The sequence below is a fragment of the Acinonyx jubatus genome, chromosome A3 (genome assembly GCF_027475565.1).
Source record: "Acinonyx jubatus isolate Ajub_Pintada_27869175 chromosome A3, VMU_Ajub_asm_v1.0, whole genome shotgun sequence".
NCBI lineage: Eukaryota > Metazoa > Chordata > Mammalia > Carnivora > Felidae > Acinonyx > Acinonyx jubatus.
Window position 1 is genome coordinate 29,725,279 of NC_069388.1, and position 20,701 is coordinate 29,745,979.

A 20,701-nucleotide genomic window follows, 5' to 3' on the forward strand; every position below is an offset into this window, starting at 1 on the left:
GACTTGGCTGAGAAGCAGACCTTGGCCCCCTTCCCACCTGTGCCCCAGCCTGAGTCCTTGTGGGGGCACACTGGGTAGAAGGAAAGGGGCCCAGCCCAGGCCCTGCCAGTACCAGGAGGTGGTGATGGGCAAGGTAAGAGGGCTGCTTTGGAAGGGCCTAGCAGAAAGGGGTCTCCAAACCCCTGTTTGGAGCCATGTCCCAGCTCCAGAGGGCCTGATTTGGATAGGAAGAAGGCTGTGAGCCCTCACAGGAAAGGGGCTGGGTGCTCTTCGCAGAGACAGGGTGAGTTCCCAGTAATCCCTTTGCCAGCAATGAGAACCCTTCCTCAACACCCCAGGCCTCAAGGACAGAGCTGGGCCCCAGGCTGGGGCCCGAGGGGCTGACCTCACCTTGGATTCAGCCTTTTCTCTCTGACCCTTGGAGACCTGGCTAGGGATGGGAGGGGGGTAGAAAGTGGGATGGACTGGGGACTGTAAGGAGTCTGGGCCAGGGCCCTCCCTCACCAGCAGCGAGGCTCTGGAGTTGGGCTGGCCTAAACTGAGCCCCTGAGGTGGGCCTGTAGGGGCGAGGAGGGGGAGCCCCTTGGCCGCAGGAGGACAACGAGGCGTCTGGAATTCCTCTTCCCTCCCTCCACCTCCCCTTCTCACACTTCGCCCCCTCCCACCCCCCAGGCTGCCGGCGGGGCGGAGGGGGGAGGCGCAGCGACGGGGCGCAGGAGGGGCGCTAGGAGGGGCTGGGACGCGGGGCCGGGCTGGGCCCCTCCGAGAGGCCCGCGCAGCCAGGCCCCGCCCCGGCCTCGCACATCTGGGCCGGGAGCGCGCGACCATCCGGCCTGGGGGAGGGGGCCGCGGGCGGGGTGGGCGGCGCGGGGCGAGCCTGAGGCGCGGGCTGGGCGCACGTCGAGGGCTGTGCCTGCCGCGGCGGGTACGACCAGGGGCTGCGGACCCGGGATCGAGGCGGCCGAACCCAGGTCGAGCTGTCGGGAGGGTGGAGGTGAGTTCTGGGCGGGGGTCTCCCAGAGAGGAGAAAGGCGGCGAGCTGTGCGGTCCTGTCTGTCCCGGGCTGTAGGCTGAGAACCGACCCCCCCCCCCAAAAAAAAACCTTCCTAACCCTGGGGTGGGGGGGCGGGCTGGGGACAGATCCTGCAAGGCGTTCTCTCCATTGGGGCTGCGGGTTCAGAAAAGCAGTTGGAGCGGCGACCTTGTATTCACATCCAGGCTCCGGGACCCCACACACGCACTGCGGAGTGTGGGGGGCTGGGGAGAACCCTGTGCCGCGGTGGGGGTGGGGCTGGGGGACTGGAGTGGGGCTGGGGTCCGCTCCGGTAAGCCAGTTTGTGGAGAACACAATGCCTAGGTCAGACGTGGAGACCTGGGGGTTGAGTGTGTGTGTGTGTGTGTGTGTGTGTGTGTGTGTGTTTGGGGGAGGGAGGTCACCTGGTGGGAGAGGAGGGTCTTAGGGCCTATGGTCTGGGAAGCTCGAGAGTGGCAGTGACCAGGATGCCACAGTTCCAGACTGTGATGGCCTCCTGACCAGGGACCTCTGGATTCTCTCCACAGGCCAGCTGGGGGGTGGAGGGCCCAGGGGGGGAGGGGCGGGAGCAGGTGGGGTGGGGTCCGGGCTCCCTGTAGGGGCAATGGAGCCAGTCTGTAAAGCAGGCTTGTGTTGTGGGGAGAGAGACTGGGAGGGAGGGAGCTCTAAAATATGGCCTCGATGTGAGAGCAAGTGCAGCTTTAGAGCCCCAGAAGGTAAGGGAGGTGATGGGGGCCTGGTGGGCAGAGGATGGGAGGGGCTTTAAGCCTTGGGCTCTGTGAAACAGAGGTTGTTTGTGAACTGGAAGCCCCCATGGTGAGGACCCAAAGGGGGTGGGGCAGGATGTATGGAAAGAAAAGTTGAGGACAGGGAGGGGCCATGGGAGACCATTTATGGCACCCCCTGCCTCAGCACTGGAGGAGGCAACCTCCCTACCCCACAGCCTCCTACTGGTCCCTCTCCCAGAGGGCTCCTCTCTAGAGACAGACTGGAGCAGCTCTTTGGGTGCCATTTCTGATCTGTCCCTTGGCCCTGGTTGGCCCAACCTGTGGCTTGGGAGAAATGCCTGTGGCCTCTCTGCCTACTGACAGAATCCCATCCCATTAAAGGGCTGGCAGGATGTTGAGCAGAAAACAGTGGATGGGAGAGGCAGGGTCCAGGCAGTCCCTGCCTGCAGGGGATGGAGGGGAACTGTAAAAATCAGGGTGGGCTCTTTGTCCTCATAGGCAGAGGACAGGTATGTGTGGAGCCCTGAAATCCAGCAACACCACACACCCTGAGTACACTTTGGGGGCATAAGTACCCAGCCTTAATGTCCCCTCCCCAGGAAGAGATCTCTGGAAAATTCTCTCCATCAGGCCAGTTCTAGGCTTTTGTGAGTCCAGGAAGCACTCTGGAATGGGAGTCTCCCGTTTCGAGTCTCTACTCAGCCACACCCTGTCATGGTCCCCAGTGACTGATAGGTCATACCTATTGGGTAGAAGTCAGTGCCAGGGGTCAGTGTGAAGCTGAAGATTAGAGATCAATATGAATCCAAGGGCTAGGGGTCACTCCATGGGAAGGTTAAGCGTCTGTCTGTGGGTAGGGTAGGGGTCAAGCTGGGGCCAGAGTTTAGCCTGTGCTTGTAGCCAGGAAATGACATTACTTTCTGTGTAAATCAAACTGCCCCACCCAGTTATGTTCAAACCCATAAGCATCCCCAGTCTGAAATTAGTCGGCCCCTGCGGTGAGGATCTACTTTGCCCCCTTTCCAGCTGTGGATTCTGTCCCAGTCGTAGCTTTGAGAAACCAATACTGTCCTTAAGTGTTTCTGGGTGCATATGCATGATGGGGGATGTCCCAAAGACATATGGGGCCACCAGCCCCTTCTACCTCCAACTCTCAAGGAATTGGCAGGATCCCCCTTCTTTAACACAGATTGATTCAGGTCCTCCCCCCCACCAAAGAACTCAGAATGATTAGAATAAAAGTCTCAATAAGACCAAAAACTTCTAACAAGAGAAAATTCAGAATCCACATCATGAAGGATAAGAATAACTGCTCACATATGGGGCTCCTGGGTGGCTGTCTGGTGAGCATCCGACTTTGGCTCAGGTCATGATCTCACTGTTTGTGAGTTCAAGCCCCACATCAGAATCTGTGCTGACAGCTCAGAGTCTGGAGCCTGCTTCAGATTCTGTGTCTCCCTCTCTCTCTGCCCATCCCCCGCTCTCTCTCTCAAAAATAAACAAACATTAAAAAAAGAAGAAGAACTGCTCACATCTGTCCAAGTTCCTGCCCTTATCAACCACCTTCCTTATCTGGACTTGTAGGTCTTAACAAGCCCCCTGCATACCCCATTTTACAGGAAAGACACTGAAGCACAGAGAGGCGACATGATGCACTCTGGCCAGGTGCAATCGTAAACCCTTGCCGTCCCTGAGACCCCAGTGTAGGCACGATCCGTGTCCACGTGCTCAGAGACAGGAGATAACTGGACCAGCTTCAGATAGGTGGGAGGACTGTAGGCACACAGTTTGGACATGGAATCCAGCTTAGAGGGATGATTCCTGAGTCTTCTTTTCCTGGTAGCTCTAGATTGATTCTCCTCTAAATACAATAGAGCCTTCATCCAGAAAATCCATTCATTCATTCAACCACTTAGCACAGAGCCTGATGCAAACAAATGCTCAATAAGTTTTTTTTGCTCAAGAATCGAAACAATGCACAGACAGGGCTGTCAGCTTCCCCCTTGCGGCCTCAATCCACAGGGTGTGCTGTGGTCAATACCGTCAACTCTCTCAGAGGGAGAAAAACCCAATCTATGGTGTTTGCCAATTTCCTTGGTGTAAATACTTGTACCATGGCTAATTTCAAGTTAACCCATGTGATGTCCGTGAATGCAGAGTTGGAGAGAGATGCAGAATCAGCTCTCATGGCTGGGGAGGCTCACCTCCAGCACACCACTCCCTCTCCCTGCACTCAGCCCCTGTCCTGGCTCTCAAGGCCCACACCCATGCGCACTATTTGCCTTCCTGTTTCTTAGCATCACTGCTGTTCTGAGTGCCCCAAAGCCGCCCCTGTCTTTCCCGTGATGCTCACTCCTGGGCATCCAATTGTGCGCCTCTGCTGACAGCAGGATTGCATGTATCTGGAAATGTCTATGGTGCTGGCCATGCAGGAGTATCCTGGACATGTCTGAGTGTCCGTCCACAATGGGGCTGGGCTGTGTAAACTGTGTGTGAGCAAGGGTGCGTGCTGTGCATACGTGTGCATGCGTGTGATGGTGCCCAGCTCTGCGCTCACCCGCATTCTGTTAGCAAAACTTCCTGATCAGGCCACTGGCTACAGAGAGGGAGGGGGCTCTGAGCAGCCTCACCTTTGTTTAGTGGGGCTTCCAGGCCCACAGCTGAGGACTTTAGCACAGGTTATCTGAAGATCGGCCCAGGAACACGTTAAGCAGCACTTCTCAAACTTTCATGTGCACAGATCTTGTTAAAATGCAAGTTCTGACTCAACAGGTCTTGAGCGGGGCCTGAGGTTGTGCATTTCTAACAGCTCCCAGGGGGCTCCGGTGCTGCTGCCTCTAGCCTGGCCCCCAGACACAAACTCAGGTTGCTCCCATCTTAGAAAAGAAAATGAAAGCACATCTTCCCGTCCTCAGGCTTTCTGTTCCTCCAGCTACTGCCCTCACACCAGCCCCTGACCTCAGCCATGCTTCTTGGAAGTGCTCACTGCATTCTCTTACCCTCTGCTCGCTCCTTGCCCGGGCTCACTTGACTTCTACCCCATCTCTTTCATTCTGCCAAAATGATGGCCTTGGGCCACTAGAACAGGTGTTGCAAGGCTCCTCTAATAACCTCTAAAGGTATCTAGCTTCGCGTACTTCTCTTAGATCTGAGATCTTCATGGGACCATAGCAAGCATCCAGTCTTCTCCAGCAGCACACCTTCCTCCAGCCAGCCTTTCCGTGCTGGTTCTCCCTACTCTTCCCCCACTACTCCCTGCCAGGCCTTCCTTGACATGACTCCCAAATGTGCATCTCCCCCTCACCTTTCTCTCTGACCTCTGCATCATACACCATCTGGCTCCTTGGTCTGTTCTCTGGGAAGTTTCAATACTGCACCCAGAACTCTGCCCCTTTCCCCTGCCAGTCTGCCCTTCTCCGGTATTCTCCATCTCACTGTCCATCCCCTAGCTCGAATCGGACAATGTCACCCTTGACATCTTCTTCCTAATCCCCAATATCCAATCCAGCCATCTTCCATCCGCGCTGTTGGTCTCTCTAACTTCAGAACTCGACTTCTGTCTCAAGACACATAGCTGCCACCATCATCTGTCGCCTGGTGCCCCCATAGGGCTTCTGCTTCCAAACTGCCTGCTGCAATCTGCACTCTCCATACAGCCAAGGGACTTTTTAAAATGCAGATTTAGTCATGCCGCCAATTCTGCTCAGCTACTTCAAACCTTTCAAGATTTGCTGTTCCCCGTCATATAAAACCAAATCTAAAATAGGGTCCTGGAGGGTCTGCCTAGAGGATCAGCCCAGCCCAGCCCAGCCTCTCTCTCTAGCCTTACCAAGCCTTTCTGCTTGGTTTGTATCCAGCTGTGACCTTGACAGCATCATTTGTAATCTCAAATTCACTTCGGTGATTATCCTACTGTAATCAGTTTCCCCACTAGGCTGTAGGCCTCCAGGGCGAGAACAGTGTCTCTCTGGGTCGCTAATGTCTGCTAACACCTGGCACAGAGTGGGCACTCGAAAACATTTAGGAGCATCCTGATTCCAACAAAGCAAATGTTAAGACATTTTGGAGACAAGCTGGCACTGTGGGACTGAACGTTAGCCGAGCCTGAGGAATTGCTGTTAATATTGTCACACATGATGAGGATGTTGCAACGACGTTTGTGGAGTCTTTATCTGTTGGGGCGACGTATTGAAGAATTTATAGGTGAAACAACGTGATGTCTGGGATTCGCTTCAAAGGACTCTAGCCAAAAGTAAATAACTAAAATAAATAAGCTTTCAATAAGGGAACAAAGGAACAAATAAATGCCATTCTGTTTGTCTGTTCCTGTTGACAGTCACAGGGCCTGCAGAGATGCTGGCTGTCCCAGAGATGGGCCTGCAAGGGCTGTACATTGGTAAGACTCTCCTCCCTCCCCCAGCCTGTGCCCTGACCCACCACCCCTCTCATCCTGACACTGAGACCCACCCCTAGCCTGCACATGGGCAACTCTCCCAGACGAGGTTCTTGAGACAGTGTGTTTGTGCAGGAAGGGTTGGTGCTTACCGGACTGTGTATGTGAGTGTGTGTCTATGAGTGTGTGCACAGCGGGTCTGTGTGCACAGGACTGAATGCGTTTGCATGTCTTGGGCAGGGTCTGTGTACACGGGACCTGGTATGAGTGTGAGTATGTGTGTCTGTGTCTGTGTCGTGTCTCTGTGTGTCTGTGTCTGTCTGCCTGAGGGTAAGTCTGTGTGCAAGGCCTTGTATGAGAGTGTATATATTGGCAGGTGGTCTGCATGCACAGAATTCTGCGCATGTACACCTTCATCTGCCTCTGACCTGGTCTGGGAGCAGGCTCTGGGCTCTCTGCAGGGGTGGGAGGCCAGAAGTCAGGAGGGCCACTCCTCAGGAAGTCCATTAACAAAGACCTGGTGGGCTGGGCCTTCCTTCCTGCCTCCCTTCCCAGGCCCAAGCCACAGCAACTTGGCCCCTCAAGCTGGAGCTGGTGGCAGGGCCCAGGCCCGTACTGGCCACTTAGAAAAACGAGCCCTGGGACACTGACCACCATAACCCTGCCCCTCCAGCACCTCAAGACAGACTCTGGCCCTGTCCAGCCACTTCCTAGAATCCCCCTCATGTACATGTTCCCAGGGTATCCCCAGGCCAGTAAGAGCTGGGACCTATCAGGGCACACAGCAGGGTAGCTACTGAGGGAATACAGGACCTGGCCTAAAGCAAGCCAGACCAGTTGACGTGTCCACGGGTCTTCATGCAAGACCCCATCAGCCTCCCTGTCCCCACCCATGAATCTCAGGGCAGCCCAGCACTGCTGGTAGGGGCCTTAGCAAAGCCCAGTGGGGTGGTGATGAGCCACCAGCCCACACCTAGGGGACTTCCAGCCAGGCAGGCCCCTAAACTGCCTGATCCTCCAAGCCAGGCTTTGGGCTGCCTTCTGGAGCTGCTGTTTCCTCCCAGCAAAGGTCCAGCTCAGTGCTGGGCCTGAGAGAGGGTTTCAGTGGGACCTCCTGCCCCCAGATGCTGGCTCCAGGTTTCCGTGTGTTGTAGGGAAGGGAGGCTCAAAATCCAACTTCCTAGTGTTGTGGACATGCCTCAGCTCAGAGCTGGGTTGGGGAAGCACGATTCCCCTTCTTGATCCTCACCACACAGCCAGCTGGGCCTATCCTTGGCCCTTGGTGGAGGGAGGGGGAGAGAGAGGGTGACTCCCTCGGGTCCTGATTAGAACCATGTGGCCAAACTCTAGTGGGGAGGGGAGCAGCCCCTCCTGCTGCTCAGCAGTTCCCCACCTCTTCTGGTTTCTCTGCCCTCCACCCTCACCCTGCTCCAGGAGCCCACTCACCCATCTCTCCTGCTCTTCTGTCTCTAGACTCAGTCTCCCCCAGTCCCCATAATTCTTCTCTATCTCTCCCCTCGCCTGCTGTGCCCCTGCTGTGTCTTAGGGATGCTGGGGGAGACAAGGAGTCCTCAGGTGAGGCATGGGTCACCCTCCAGGGATGGGTCACCTCAAATCGATAACAGGCCCTCAGTCCTCCCCTGCCTGCCTCAGTCTTGTCCTTCCTTCCCTCCCCAACTATTTCCCCTTCCGCGGCAGGGTGCCCCTTGCCTCAGCCCAGCAAGGACTGATGGAGAACCTCCCAGTGCCCAGTCACCGGCTCCTAACCTGATGGTGTGCCAGAGTAACTTACCCTCTCTTTGCAGGCTCTAGCCCCGAGCGGTCCCCCGTGCCCAGCCCGCCCGGCTCCCCAAGGACCCAGGAAAGCTGTGGCATTGCCCCCCTCACACCCTCGCAGTCTCCAGTAAGCCCGGGAATAGGGATCCTGGTGGTGGGTGGCCTGGGTGGTATGGAGGCAGGTCACACTCCAGAAAGCAAGGCCTGGTGTCTAGCAGAGCCCTAGCAGGGCCTGGGTTGGGCTGGGGGTGCTGCCTGGATCTTGCCCTTGCATTCTCCAGTCATGTCCCCCCCCCCCCCAGAAGAGTTAGCCTTAGGTGACCTTGGACTGTAGGGGTAACAGTCTACTAAGGTGAGCCCAATGTAACTGACACCCAGACAGCACCACTCTGGGGTGACACCCATAGACCATAGCCTGCCTAGGGCAAGGAGACTTCTGACATGTAGTGGTATATCTGGGGAAGAGAAGACACATATTGCTAAGCGTTAGTTTGGAAACTACTAGCTTCAAGTATCCAGGATATAACCTTCTTCCAAACTCCCTGGGTCACCCCACCCAGGATGGCCTCACCTAGTGATGCAGCCTGGAGACCCCCTTGTTCTTAGGGAGCCCAGGCCTGGCCTGGGAGAAGGCAGAACCGCTCTGGGCACATGCACAGGCCTTTCTTCTCTGCCACAAAACTGACAGAATCCGGTCGTGTCACTGTGGACACAAAGATCTAGGGGGTCAAATATACACAGGTCTGTGTGTTACCGAAGCTGCCCAGAAGAGCGAGATTGCTCTCAGCTGGGCCGGGGCTGAGATGCTGTCCTCACAGCTCACTGCGGTGCTGTGAGATGGGGGTGGGGCTCAGGCCAGCCAGGCAGAAGGTGGACAGAGAACCGAAAGAGGAAAGCAAGAGCTTACACCACAAGCTGCAGAGGGTGACCTGAGACCTTGGGCTTCTGAGCAGCTGCAGTTCCAGGGCTTAGCCTGGAGGCTTTGAGGGGAAGGGATTTGGGGCAGGTGGCTGGAGCCGGGGCCAGTCTGGACCACAGCCAGGGGAGAGGAGGGGCTTCAGCAGGCAGTCAGTCGGGCCCTTGGGCTGCTGCCTGACTCTGGATCTTGTCCTCACAGAAGCCGGAGGCCCGAGCCCCGCAGCACGCTCCCTTCTCTGTGGTGGTGGCCATTGACTTTGGCACCACCTCCAGTGGCTATGCCTTCAGCTTTGCCAGTGATCCTGAAGCCATCCACATGATGAGGTGAGGGTGGCTGAGCTGGGAGATTGGGGCGGGGGGGTTCTCACTCCCTGGGATGGACCTGGTCTCAGAAAGACTGTCACTGAAGAGACATGGGGTCTCTCCAGAGCTCCCTCCATCCCTAGCTTGGGGCTTCCTGTGGGGGCAGAAAGTTAGAGGATGGGTCCTAGGCCTGGGCCCCATCCTCAATTAGAGAAACACCCAATAGAAATACTGGGTTTTGTTTTTTTTTTTTAAGTTTATTTATTTATTTTGAGAGAGAGGAGTGCAAGCAAGGGAGGGAGAGAGAGAGAGGAAGACAGAATCCCATGCAGGCTCCATGCTGTCAGCACAGAGCCCAGCATGAGTCTCAACCTATGAACCGTGAGATCATGACCTGAGCCGAAATCAAGAATCTGATGTTTAACCAACTGAGCCACCCAGGAGCCCCTGGGCTTCGTTTTTAATTTTAAAAAATGTTACAGTTAAATACACAAATGCCTTTCTGGGCTTGTACACAAATGCACACAGGCATATATGCACATATATGTGTCTGTAAAATAAAAGTGGGAGGGGTGTCCGGTGGCTCAGTCGGTTAAGCATCCAACTTTGGCTCAGGTCAAGATCTCGTGGTCCACAAGTTCGAGCTCCAGGTTGGGCTCTGTGCTGACAGCTCAGAGCCTGGAGCCTGCTTCCGGTTCTGTGTCTCCCTCTCTCTCTGCCCCTCCACCACTCACACTCTGCCTCTCTTTCAAAAATAAATAAACACTAAAGAAAGAATTTAAAATAAAAATGGGATATCATACAACTTGCCTTACTTTAAGCTTTCAACATTATTTTGTAGATGTTTTGTGTCAACACATAAAGCCACAATTTCTTTCTTCTTTTTTTTTTTTTTTCAAATCCACCTGCTTTATTTTTTCTTAAAAAAGGAAAAAGAAAAATGAACCAGCCAAACAAAAACAAGGCAGCTGCCTGGCTCCCTTGGGCTCTGGGCATGCATCTTGGTTGACAGGCCTGTTCTTATATAGGCTCCTGCTGAAGCCACAATTTCCTTTAACAGCTGCGGAGTACAGACATAATTTGTCCACTTTTCTACTGATAGTTTTAGGAGGTTTCTTGTCCTCTAATTTTTCACTATTACACAAAGTGCTGCAATGAATGTCCTTCCTTGAAAACCTGTGCTGGGATTTCTGCGCAGTAGACTCCTACAGGCAGATCCTAGGTTCAACACCTCAGGTGAAGGACAGGGACATGAAGGATCAGAGGGCTGAGTTGACAAGTTACACAGCTGTTATGAAAGAGATGTTAAAAAAAAATACATCCTGATATAGTTGAGTTTTGTTTGAACAGCACATTTGATAACCCCCTCCAGGCCTCAAGACCCTGATCCTTTATGTCTTAGGGAAGCTGCAGCCAGTAGGTGGAAGGCCCTTCTAGAAGACCCCAAAGCTCCAACCCAGATTGGGATGAGGGAGCAAAGGGGCTTCCCCAGGGCCCAGAAGGGTAGATGGCAGGGTGGATGGAGAAACAAACATAAGGGTTACTTCCCCAAAGATACAAGGAACTTGACCTGCATGAGCATGAACTGCCCTTCCCCTTTCTCTGCTCCACCCACATCCACATTTAGGCCACAATGGCTCTGGGCACTTACAGCCCTCAAGGGGCTGCAGGACATCCCAGCTGTCATGTTTGTCAGTACACACCATTGAGACCATGCTGGACCCTATGTTGGGGCAGAGGACACAAGAAAGGACAGTGTGTCAGTCCTGTGGACGAGACAGTCACAGGAAGTAATTGGGGGACATCTTGGCTTCTTCCCAAACCCTCCCCACCCTACCAGTCACCAAGCCCTATCACTTCTACCTCTCTAGTATCTCTGGAACACCCAGCCACTTCTCTCCACAGCCACAACCCCAAAGTGCAGCCCCACCCACTCTCACCTGGATGGTTGCAAAATCCTCGTCTCTGGTTTTCCTTCTCCATTTTTCCTCCCCTCCATTTGTTGCCATGTGGGGACCAGTGACCTTTCTTTTTTCTTTTTCTTTTCTTTTCTTTTTTCTTTTCTTTTCTCTTCTCTTCTTTTCTTTTCTTTCTTTCTCTTTTGACTCGCTAAGTAGCTTTATTAGAGAAAGCCAGGATTACAAAGGACTTAAGAGTTGGCATTGGGCCCCTTCTTTTGACAATGGTGGGCACAACATTAACAAAGCACCAGTTTTACTGCATCCACTGCTTGGCCTGGCCTGTCTTCTTTTTCTCCTGTTTGGCCACTTTGGGAGTCTGCCCCCTTACTTTCCCAGCATGGCCCAGAGAACCATGGACTTTGCCTCCAAGCATGTGGATGGTTCCCCCAGAGTGGTCAGAGCCTCTACCCCACACAGGCCCTGATAACTTCATCTTCTAGGGGTGTGCCTGTCAGGAGCACGATTTGATCTCCTTGGAGCATGGCCCTCCAACAAGTCCATGTGAGCCTTGATCTGGGCAACTGTCTCCTGGCTAGCCACCTCGAGGGTGTGTAGCTCCTGGGTGCGAACAAAAAGCTACATACCAGCGACTGAATGGTGGTCACTGCTGCTGCTACCACAAAGATCAACCGGTGACTTTTCTAAAAGCAAATGTGGTCATGATTCTTCATTCTTCTACTTAAAGCCCACCAAAAGAATTCAGATGTGGCATTTGATACTCTTCCCTAGCTGACCTTAACATTCCTGTATTTTCTCCTTCTGCATTTTGAGCCAGCCTGTAGCTGGTTATCCCTGCGCTTTCACACCTCTCCACATGCTGTGCCTTCTGCCTGGATTCCCAGTTCTCTCCCTTAAAGGCTGCAGGGGACAAGCTTGGCCTAGAGGGTTCAGGACATCAGAGAAGTTAGAAGAAGGGGAGAAACAAGTTGCCAGACCAGTGAACTAGACCAGGAGTTCTGGGTGGAGATCCACATGGTGCCTGCAGATAGGGAGGCTTGGAATCTCATTCAGGTTTGGGGATCCTGCTGGAGGTGCAGTCAACTGGGGTGTAGCTGTTGAAGTGGGTCAGATAGGAATGATCACAAATGCTTTGAAGAAGCTTGGCAGTGGAAGACAGCCTAGAGGAGGGCACACCATCTGGCTGGGAGAAAGCCTCTGCTAGAGTCCTCAAGAGATACATCAGGAGGCCAGACCCAGGCAGGTGGATGATGGCCTGCTGCTGCTTAAGGAGGGAGGCGAAGGCCAATGGTGTACCTCATGGAAGGAAGCAGGAGCTGAGAATGTTGATAGGTCCTGTGGCCCCATGGCTAGAAAGGATCCCATGAGCAGCATTTTATGGAGATTTGAGTGGATGCCAAGCACTGTCTTCATGAGAACTCTAAGAGGTAGGTACTATTATTATCTCCATATTACACGTAGGAAGACTGCTGCTCAGGAAGGCTAGGTGGCCTGCCCAAGGTCACACAGCTGATTCCAGAGCGGGTACCCAACCTCAGGAAGGGAGGGTTTCGCTGACAACACTGACAGTCCTGTGCCCCCACAGGAAATGGGAGGGCGGGGACCCAGGAGTGGCCCATCAGAAGACCCCCACCTGCCTGCTGTTGACCCCAGAGGGCGCCTTTCACAGCTTTGGCTACACTGCCCGCGATTACTACCACGATCTAGACCCTGAGGAGGCGCGGGACTGGCTCTATTTCGAGAAGTTCAAGATGAAGATCCACAGCGCCACTGTAAGGCACATTCTGGCTCAGGACACTCCAGCCAGGGAGGCGGGGGCAGGAGGGGAAAGGGCAGAGCTCAAGGAGGGTGAGCAAAGGTAAAAGGTGAGGAGAGGCTGAGGGGGCTTGGGAGTCAAAGTGGAGGAGGGGCTAAGGGGTGAGGCCGGGATTAGAGGAGGGCGGGGCTAAAGAGAGGGCTGGGGACAGAACTGGTGTTCTCCTGGATTAGCAGGAGAGCCCAGCTGAGCCCACACTTCGGAGGGGAAGCACCAGGAAATGGCGTGATTTTCAGAGAGAGTTTGTCAGGAAATGGGGGTAGAGCTATGGCCTCCTGCAGAATCGCCTATGTTCCTGCCAGGATCTCACCCTGAAGACCCAGCTAGAGGCCGTAAACGGAAAGAAAATGCCTGCCCTGGAGGTGTTCGCCCATGCCCTACGCTTCTTCAAGGAGCATGCCCTTCAGGTGTGCTGTGGCCCCATCCCTGCCCACTGGGGCAGGGACCCCCGCCAGGTCCATCTATTCCTGTCAGCCCATCCGTTAGAGGTCAGAGGTCATTTTCACCAGCCCCTGCCTTCCTATCTGATAGAGCCTGCATGGGGGTGTTGGGGGAGGAGGTGTTAGGAATTCTTCCAACTCAGCTGGGAAGTTCTTCCTGAGGCCTGATTAGTCCCTCCAGCTCCCATAGAAGGCTGAAGACACCTCCCACCCCCGCAACCCAAGCCAGCCTACCTCTCATTGCCCCCTCCTGCTCCAGGAGCTGAGGGAGCAGTGCCCATCGCTGCCAGAGAAGGACACCGTGCGCTGGGTGTTGACGGTGCCTGCCATCTGGAAACAGCCTGCCAAGCAGTTCATGCGTGAGGCTGCCTACCTGGTGAGGATGTGCAAGGCAGACCAGTGGGCATAGCTCTGGAGGGCTCTAGGGACAGCCCCAGACTCTCATTCAGCCACCACCCTGGGGACTGGTCACTGTGTACAAAGACCTCTGGCCTTCCCCTGCTGGGCATTTTGGAAGGTTGTCACCACCAGGAGAGGGTGTGAGCCTGCAGGAACAGAGAGCAGAGGGATGAGAGGCTCAGCCCAGGCCAGCTTAGCCAGCGTCTTAAGTCGGGTTTCCTAGCAGAGCCCAAGATGGGTCCTATGCATGTGGTGTATTGGAGAAGGGCTCTTGGGAGAAAGAGGAGTGAGGGAAATGGGCCAAGAGAAAGAGCCGAGCAGGAATGTGGTCTCAACTGGAGTCTAGCCTCAGCCCAATCCCATGAAGAGCACTGGAGGGAGAACTGTACCCAGCAGTTGACCGCAGGAAGGCAAGGGGGCCCGCTTTTTTGTATATCCATATCAGTCTGTTGTTGGTTGCTGGAGGTGAGGGGTAAACCTTTCCAAGTGAGGTGGTTTCCATTCAGCTGAGGGCAGTTCTCTAGAGAAGGGGGGGGGGGGGGGGCAGCTGGGAGCCAGTAGCAGCCAACACACAGTAGCTGGGCAGCCAGCTCCGGTATTTTCAGGGGCTCCACCACCATGCCCCAGCCACTGTAAGCTCTGCAGTAGGGGAGACAGGACTACGAAACTATGAAGGGAGGTGATTTGGGTCAATGCTTCCTGGGCTTCCTACCATAAGAGATGCCCAAAGGTCTGGAGACTGGGGGGACCTGAGTGCACAACTCAGGTTCCCCCACCTCCAGTAAGATGGGGTGGGGAAAGAGGGGAGCACAGCCTCTCAGAGCAAAACTCATTGCTTGGTCCTCCCCCTGGGGCCTTGGGGGACACCCAAGGACCTCCAAAAGGTTTGCCTGTGCACCCCCTGGAAGATACCAGAACCCTCAACCCCCCACGCTCCTGTGGACCAGGCATGCCCCAGGTGCCAGGTCTGCAGGTGCCTACACTTGTCACTGGAAGGAGCTAACCCTGAGGTGGTGGGCATTCCCCCACCCCACAGAGACCAGGATGAAAGCAAGGCTGTGCCCAGCCAGAATAAACACCCCCCCACCCTAGTGCCCCCTGCTGGTTTATCCACTCTGCTTCCTCCCACACTGTTCCTGGCTGCCAGCTCAGGAAGGGCTGGCCCTGGGCAGGAAGTCTCGATACCCACCCGTCCCCAACCCCCACCTGGTCAGAATCCAGGGAACCCCACAAAACCATAAAGTACTTCCCACAGGGATCCCCTGTCCCAATATAGGAAGTAACAGATCCCAAGTGTTTTTCTCCTCACAACTGGCCCCTCCTGGCGCCTGGAATTTCACTGTTGAGAGTCTCTTGATGCCTATATCTGATTCTCTGGGGAACAGAGTTCTCCTGGGACTGGGGAGGCCTGTGGCTATTATCTGACACCAGCCTGGTGAAGGAAATAGGGCTCAGTGAGCCAAAGGTGACCCCCCCCCCCATACCACCTCCTCTGATTGGTGGTCTGGCCATTACACCCCATACACACTGTGCTAGAGTCTGGGCTTACAGCCTCAGCCAGTGCTCAGCTGGCCAGCCCTGTACCTGTGAAGGGGACCTTGCTACAGCCTGGGCAGCTTAGAGGGGCACGTCCCAGATGCTCTAGGTTTTCACTGTCTAGGGTCTCTTCCTGCTGGGCAACCCCATGGTATTCTTGGCCATGGCCATGGCCCTTCCCAGCCTGGTCACAGGGTAGCCATGAGGCAGCTCCGAATTTGTGCAGCTTGGAGGGGCCTGGGAGGCCTAGCATGGGTGAGGTGTGATGGGGAGGAGGTGGGAGCCCCAAAGGCCCTGGTTGCCTGCCCTGAGGTGCCATCTTAGGTATGACACTTGGCCCATGGAGGTCCCTGGCCCCACCCACCACCTATTCCCAGGCTGGCCTGGTGTCGAGGGAGGATGCAGACCAACTACTCATCGCCCTGGAGCCAGAGGCTGCCTCTGTCTATTGCCGCAAGCTGCGTCTACACCAGCTCGTGGACCTAAGCAGCCGGGCTCCAGGCAGTGGACGCCTGGGTGAGCGCCGCTCCATCGATTCCAGCTTCCGGCAGGGTGAGCTGCACTCAGGGGCACTGACTGGTGGTATTACAGTTGCCCTGGGAGGGTCAGAGGGTCACTGAGGCCAGACACTCAGCCATGTCCCACACGAAGAGGACATCCCCCCCTCCCCCAGCCCCGTCTCTGGTGGAATTCAGTCTGAGGAAGGAGGTGCAGCCCTGACCTGGGGGAGCCCAATCTGAGGATAGAGATTTCACCTTGTCCTGGGGGAGCACTGTCTGAGCAGGGTAGGACTCCATCCCAGTCCTGAATCTGAGGGTAGGGGGACACAACCTGCCCTGAGGGGAGGTGCTCAGGTGAGAAAGGAAAAAATCAGCCCCTACACTGAGCCAAAGGTGGTCTTCAGTTTTCTCTTAAACAGCCACTGAATCAGCAGCTTCTCCCATCCTGGCACATCAGCTGTCTTCTTCCTCCCCCACAACAGCCCTGAGCTGCTGCTACCAAGCTCAAACTCCAGTGCCAGGGCCGTGCACTGAGACAGCTATGGTCAGTCTTAGTCACTCTCCCAGATGCCACCTCCCATGACTAGGAGAAATCCCAAGTCCCAGGCTCCCCTGGATCCCCCAAGAATCCCTTCCCCCCCACCCCCCACAGCTCCTCCAAGCTCTCCTAACCCCTATTTTGCAGTGGCCCCAGCCCACCTACGTTAAGGGAATGTCCTGAGGCCAGAAATACTTCCTTCCCCTCAGCTGTTGGGTCACAGCACCTGAGATTACCGCATCGGGTTTTCTGGATCCTTTGAGGTTCAGCATTGCCTTCTCCTACTTAGGAGTAGAGCAGGAGTTTCAGAAGAACTGGCTAGTCCAGACGCGCATGGAGGGTGCTGGTGGGAGGATGGGGTCGAGTGTGGTAGCTGAGGCACCTCCTTCTAACCCCACTGTCCTGCTGTCCCTCAACCCCCAGCCCGCGAGCAGCTGCGCCGGTCCCGCCACAGCCGCACGTTCCTGGTGGAGTCTGGCGTCGGAGAGCTGTGGGCAGAGATGCAAGCAGGTGGGGGTGGGGGTGGACGGGTGTTTCTTGAGCCCTGCGGGTCACCATATACTGATTGGGGGCATGGGAACATTTGCGAAGTGGGGTTCAGACCTTAGAAACGCAGACCCTCCTCCTCCATTAGCTGCACCTAACCTGTCAGTCTCATGGTCACCTGCACCCCCGCCCCACTCAGCCGCGCCCCTAACTCCCACTTCTGGAGATTCTCCGCGGATGGAGTTGCAGAGCCCTGGAAACATTTTCCTCCAAAACCTTGCGCCCGTACCCACTGGCGTAAGGTTCAAGCACCTGAAGTCCCTTACAGCCACCCCACTCCCATCCTCCCCGCAGGCAAGGCTAGCGACTGGGGCAGGGCTGGGGGCTGGGTGAACCTGGAAGGGGCGCAGAGCTGAGGGTGCAAAGCAAGCCAGGAGTGTGTGCTCACGCTCGCCGCCGCAGGAGACCGCTACGTGGTGGCAGACTGCGGGGGAGGCACGGTGGACCTGACCGTGCACCAGCTGGAGCAGCCGCATGGCACGCTAAAGGAACTCTACAAGGCATCTGGTGAGTAGCCAGCCAGCACCCTTGGTGCCCAGCGCGCCCAGGCCCCGCCAATGCCCCCTGGCGGCTGAGTCTGCGCTGACGCCCCCTTCACTCCCTGCCGGGTTTCAGGTGGCCCCTATGGCGCGGTGGGCGTGGACCTGGCTTTTGAGCAGCTGCTGGGCCGCATCTTTGGAGAAGATTTCATCGCCACCTTCAAAAGGCAACGCCCGGCAGCCTGGGTGGATCTGACCATCGCCTTTGAGGCCCGCAAACGCACGGCAGGCCCACACCGTGCAGGGGCACTCAACATCTCGCTGCCTTTCTCCTTCATTGACTTCTACCGCAAGCAGCGAGGCCACAACGTGGAGACAGCCCTGCGCAGGAGCAGGTGGGCCCGGGGACCAAGGACTCAAGCAGGGTTTGCGGATGCCCGACGCCCCTGCAAGGGAGGATGTGGGCCCCAGAGGACAGTGGGAGTTCTGCCCAATCTGCCCTGTGTACATGTCTTACCAGCTGGAGTCAGGGGAGGGGCCTAAGCACCCCAGCTAGAATCCTCAGGCCCGATCCGTGGCAAGAGAATCTTGAGCCCCCAGGGAAAGGGACGACATTTTGTGCCTCCCTGCACCCCCACAGCCACACACACCATGCGGGCCAGGGCGACTTCGCTCCTCTGCCTGGAGGCTCCTCTCCTGGGACTTCATGCCTGGAACTGGAGCAGGCAGACGGCTAAAAAGCTCCTGAGGGAGTGGGGTGGAAGGACACAACATGCAGTCAGTGCCCAGTGCACACAGGCCTGGAGCAGGGGTAGAGCTCCAGACCCCAGCCCATGAGCCTGTGCCCCCTTCACCAACAGCGTGAACTTCGTGAAGTGGTCCTCACAGGGGATGCTCAGGATGACTTGTGAGGCCATGAACGAGCTCTTTCAGCCCACGGTCAGTGGGATCATCCAGCACATAGGTGAGTACCGAAGCTTGGGTCCTCCACTAACCCCCACATTCACACTCGAACGCAGGAATGACCCCTCCTTATTAGTGCCCGGACCCTCCACACATCCAAACACCGGAATGAGACCCAGAATCATCTGGGACAACCGGAGGACACAGTGTGGTGGGTATTAAGAGCTAGCAGGGATGATGTGTACAGCTTCTCCAAGTGAAAGACCCTCTGGTGCCTCAGTTTCCTCATTCATAAAACGGAGTGATAGCACGGGGTTCCCAAAACTGTTATCATAGGGACTTAAAGAGCTGAAGTACTAGAGATGCGCCCACAGTGGGCAGCAGGCACTGTAAATGCGTATCCTTATCTCTTTGCCCTCCAGGACATGGAGGAGGAGGAAAAGGGGGGTAGAGTGTCAGGGAAGCAGAGCCCGTGAAGGCTGCCTGGAGCACTCAGTGAAAACTCGGTTTTTCTTCCTCACAACCCGTCTACCGTTTTAGGGTGAGATGGCTAGCTTCTAGTTGCCAGCAGGATGCAGGATGGTGGAGGGGAGGTGCCCGAGGCCGCACCGCGGCGGCCTCAGAGGCTGGTGCTCTTTGTCACCTCCCTTTCCATCCTCTCCTCCCGCCCCCTCCCGCAGAGGCGCTGCTGGCACGGCCCGAGGTGCAGGGCGTGAAGCTGCTGTTCCTGGTGGGCGGCTTTGCCGAGTCGGCTGTGCTGCAGCACGCGGTGCAGGCGGCGCTGGGCGCCCGCGGCCTGCGCGTGGTGGTCCCGCACGACGTGGGCCTCACCATCCTCAAGGGCGCGGTGCTGTTCGGGCAAGCGCCGGGCGTGGTGCGGGTGCGCCGCTCGCCGCTCACCTACGGCGTAGGCGTGCTCAACCGATTCGTGGCTGGGCGCCACCCGCCCGAGAAACTGCTGGTCCGCGACGGCCGTCGCTGGTGCACCGACGTCTTCGAGCGCTTCGTGGCCGCCGAGCAGTCGGTGGCCCTGGGTGAGGAGGTGCGGCGCAGCTATTGCCCGGCGCGCCCCGGCCAGCGGCGCGTGCTCATCAACCTGTACTGCTGCGCCGCCGAGGACGCGCGCTTCATCACAGACCCCGGCGTGCGCAAGTGCGGCGCGCTCAGCCTGGAGCTAGAGCCCTACGACGGTGCGTCCTCCGGCCGCCGCGAGATCCGCGCCGCCATGCAGTTTGGCGACACCGAGATTAAGGTCACCGCCGTCGACGTCAGCACCAATCGCTCCGTGCGCGCCGCCATCGACTTTCTTTCCAACTGAGGGCGTGCGCGAGGACCAGTTCCCCAGTGCCAGGCCCCATCCTCTTGTGGTCGTGGGGTCGGCTCTAGTGGATGGGCTGCTAGTTCTGAAGTCGCGCCTCTTCCCCCACCCTCCCGCCTGGGGAGATGAGGTTGCAGGATGGGTGGGGACAGACTCTGGCTTTGGAATTGGGCCCAGGTCCGCTGACTGGAAGGCTGCAGAGCCCTGCCAAGGGCTGAGGTCAAGGAATCAGAAGAGGTTTGTAAGCCGGTGCGCCCACAGGGAACACGTCACCCCGAAGGCAGAATGCACCAGAAGACCGAGCCCTGGCCTGAACTGGGGGGGGGGGGGGGGGGGCGGGCGGGGGGTTGGTGTGAAGGCAGCCGGGAGAGGCCGAGCAGGGCCGCTGCAGGAGGGGCAGCAGGAGGAAGGAGGATGTGCAGAGCTTTGGCCTGAAGGGCCGCGTGCGTGGATTGATGGGCTCAGCCTACACAGGGAGCTGGGCAGAGCAGCCCCATGCCACAGAAAAATGGCTGGGGACTGGCACGAGAGTCACAGGAGTATAGGACCTCCCCAGGCGTGGCACCAACCATCCAAGTGTGACTGTTAATTTTAACTTTCTCAGCAGGCTAATGAGGAGGATACAGGCTGAAGGCACTTATGAGAGGATGTGGGGGAACATGCGGGGGCCGGGGGCTTCCTTCAGGACAAATGACTCATCTGAGAAGGCCCCTAGGGCAGCCTATGAATGACCCACTTGCACCCTATCCCAGCTACCCAAGCGCAGTGGGACTTGGGGAGCTGCAGGGTGGACAGAAGAGGCACCAAGAGCTGATCTTGGCTCTGCCATCAACTCAATGTGCCATTGGGACATTTCCTGCCCACCCATGACATGCAGCTGACCCACCTTCCTGAGAACCCTAAGGTGACAATAAAGCATTTATGCTTCAGGTGAAGCCAGAGCCTGCTGGTACCTCACAGGAGAGGACCCCAATGGAGGAGTAGTGGAGGGGGCCTGGGTTCAAAAAAGGGAGAGTGCTTTCAGCTTTGTGCAGAGCTGGGAAATGACCAGAAGGGGGTGCTGCTGTCTCTCTGCTGTCTCTCTGTCAAATATCCCAAACAGAACTTCCCCTAAGACCTCTCTCTGGCTTAGGCATAAGGCCTCACCCCAGCCAAA

At 56.5% G+C, this 20,701-nt stretch overlaps 1 protein-coding gene and 1 pseudogene across 1 annotated transcript; one reads left to right on the plus strand and one right to left on the minus strand.

Moving 5' to 3' along the window:
- Positions 1–814: 814 nt before the first annotated feature.
- On the plus strand, positions 815–20,480 carry HSPA12B (heat shock protein family A (Hsp70) member 12B). Its single transcript, XM_027069646.2, has 13 exons — positions 815–994; positions 6,098–6,157; positions 7,960–8,057; positions 9,048–9,172; positions 12,656–12,842; positions 13,189–13,293; positions 13,586–13,702; positions 15,639–15,813; positions 16,723–16,809; positions 17,248–17,352; positions 17,461–17,719; positions 18,185–18,288; positions 18,908–20,480. The coding sequence occupies exons 2-13, from the start codon at positions 6,115–6,117 to the stop codon at positions 19,543–19,545; spliced, it is 2,043 nt and encodes a 680-aa protein (XP_026925447.1). The 5' UTR covers positions 815–994; positions 6,098–6,114; the 3' UTR covers positions 19,546–20,480.
- On the minus strand, positions 11,228–11,700 carry LOC128311143 (ubiquitin-like protein FUBI; annotated as a pseudogene).
- Positions 20,481–20,701: the final 221 nt, after the last annotated feature.

What these genes read in the sequence shown, in the direction of transcription:
- HSPA12B (XM_027069646.2), top strand. Translation starts at nt 6,115, where the DNA reads ATGCTGGCTGTCCCAGAGATGGGCCTGCAAGGGCTGTACATTG. An exon ending in TGCGTGAGGCTGCCTACCTG is followed by an intron (nt 13,703 to 15,638) that starts GTGAGGATGTGC and finishes ACCTATTCCCAG; the next exon opens with GCTGGCCTGGTGTCGAGGGA. An exon ending in CGATTCCAGCTTCCGGCAGG is followed by an intron (nt 15,814 to 16,722) that starts GTGAGCTGCACT and finishes CTCAACCCCCAG; the next exon opens with CCCGCGAGCAGCTGCGCCGG.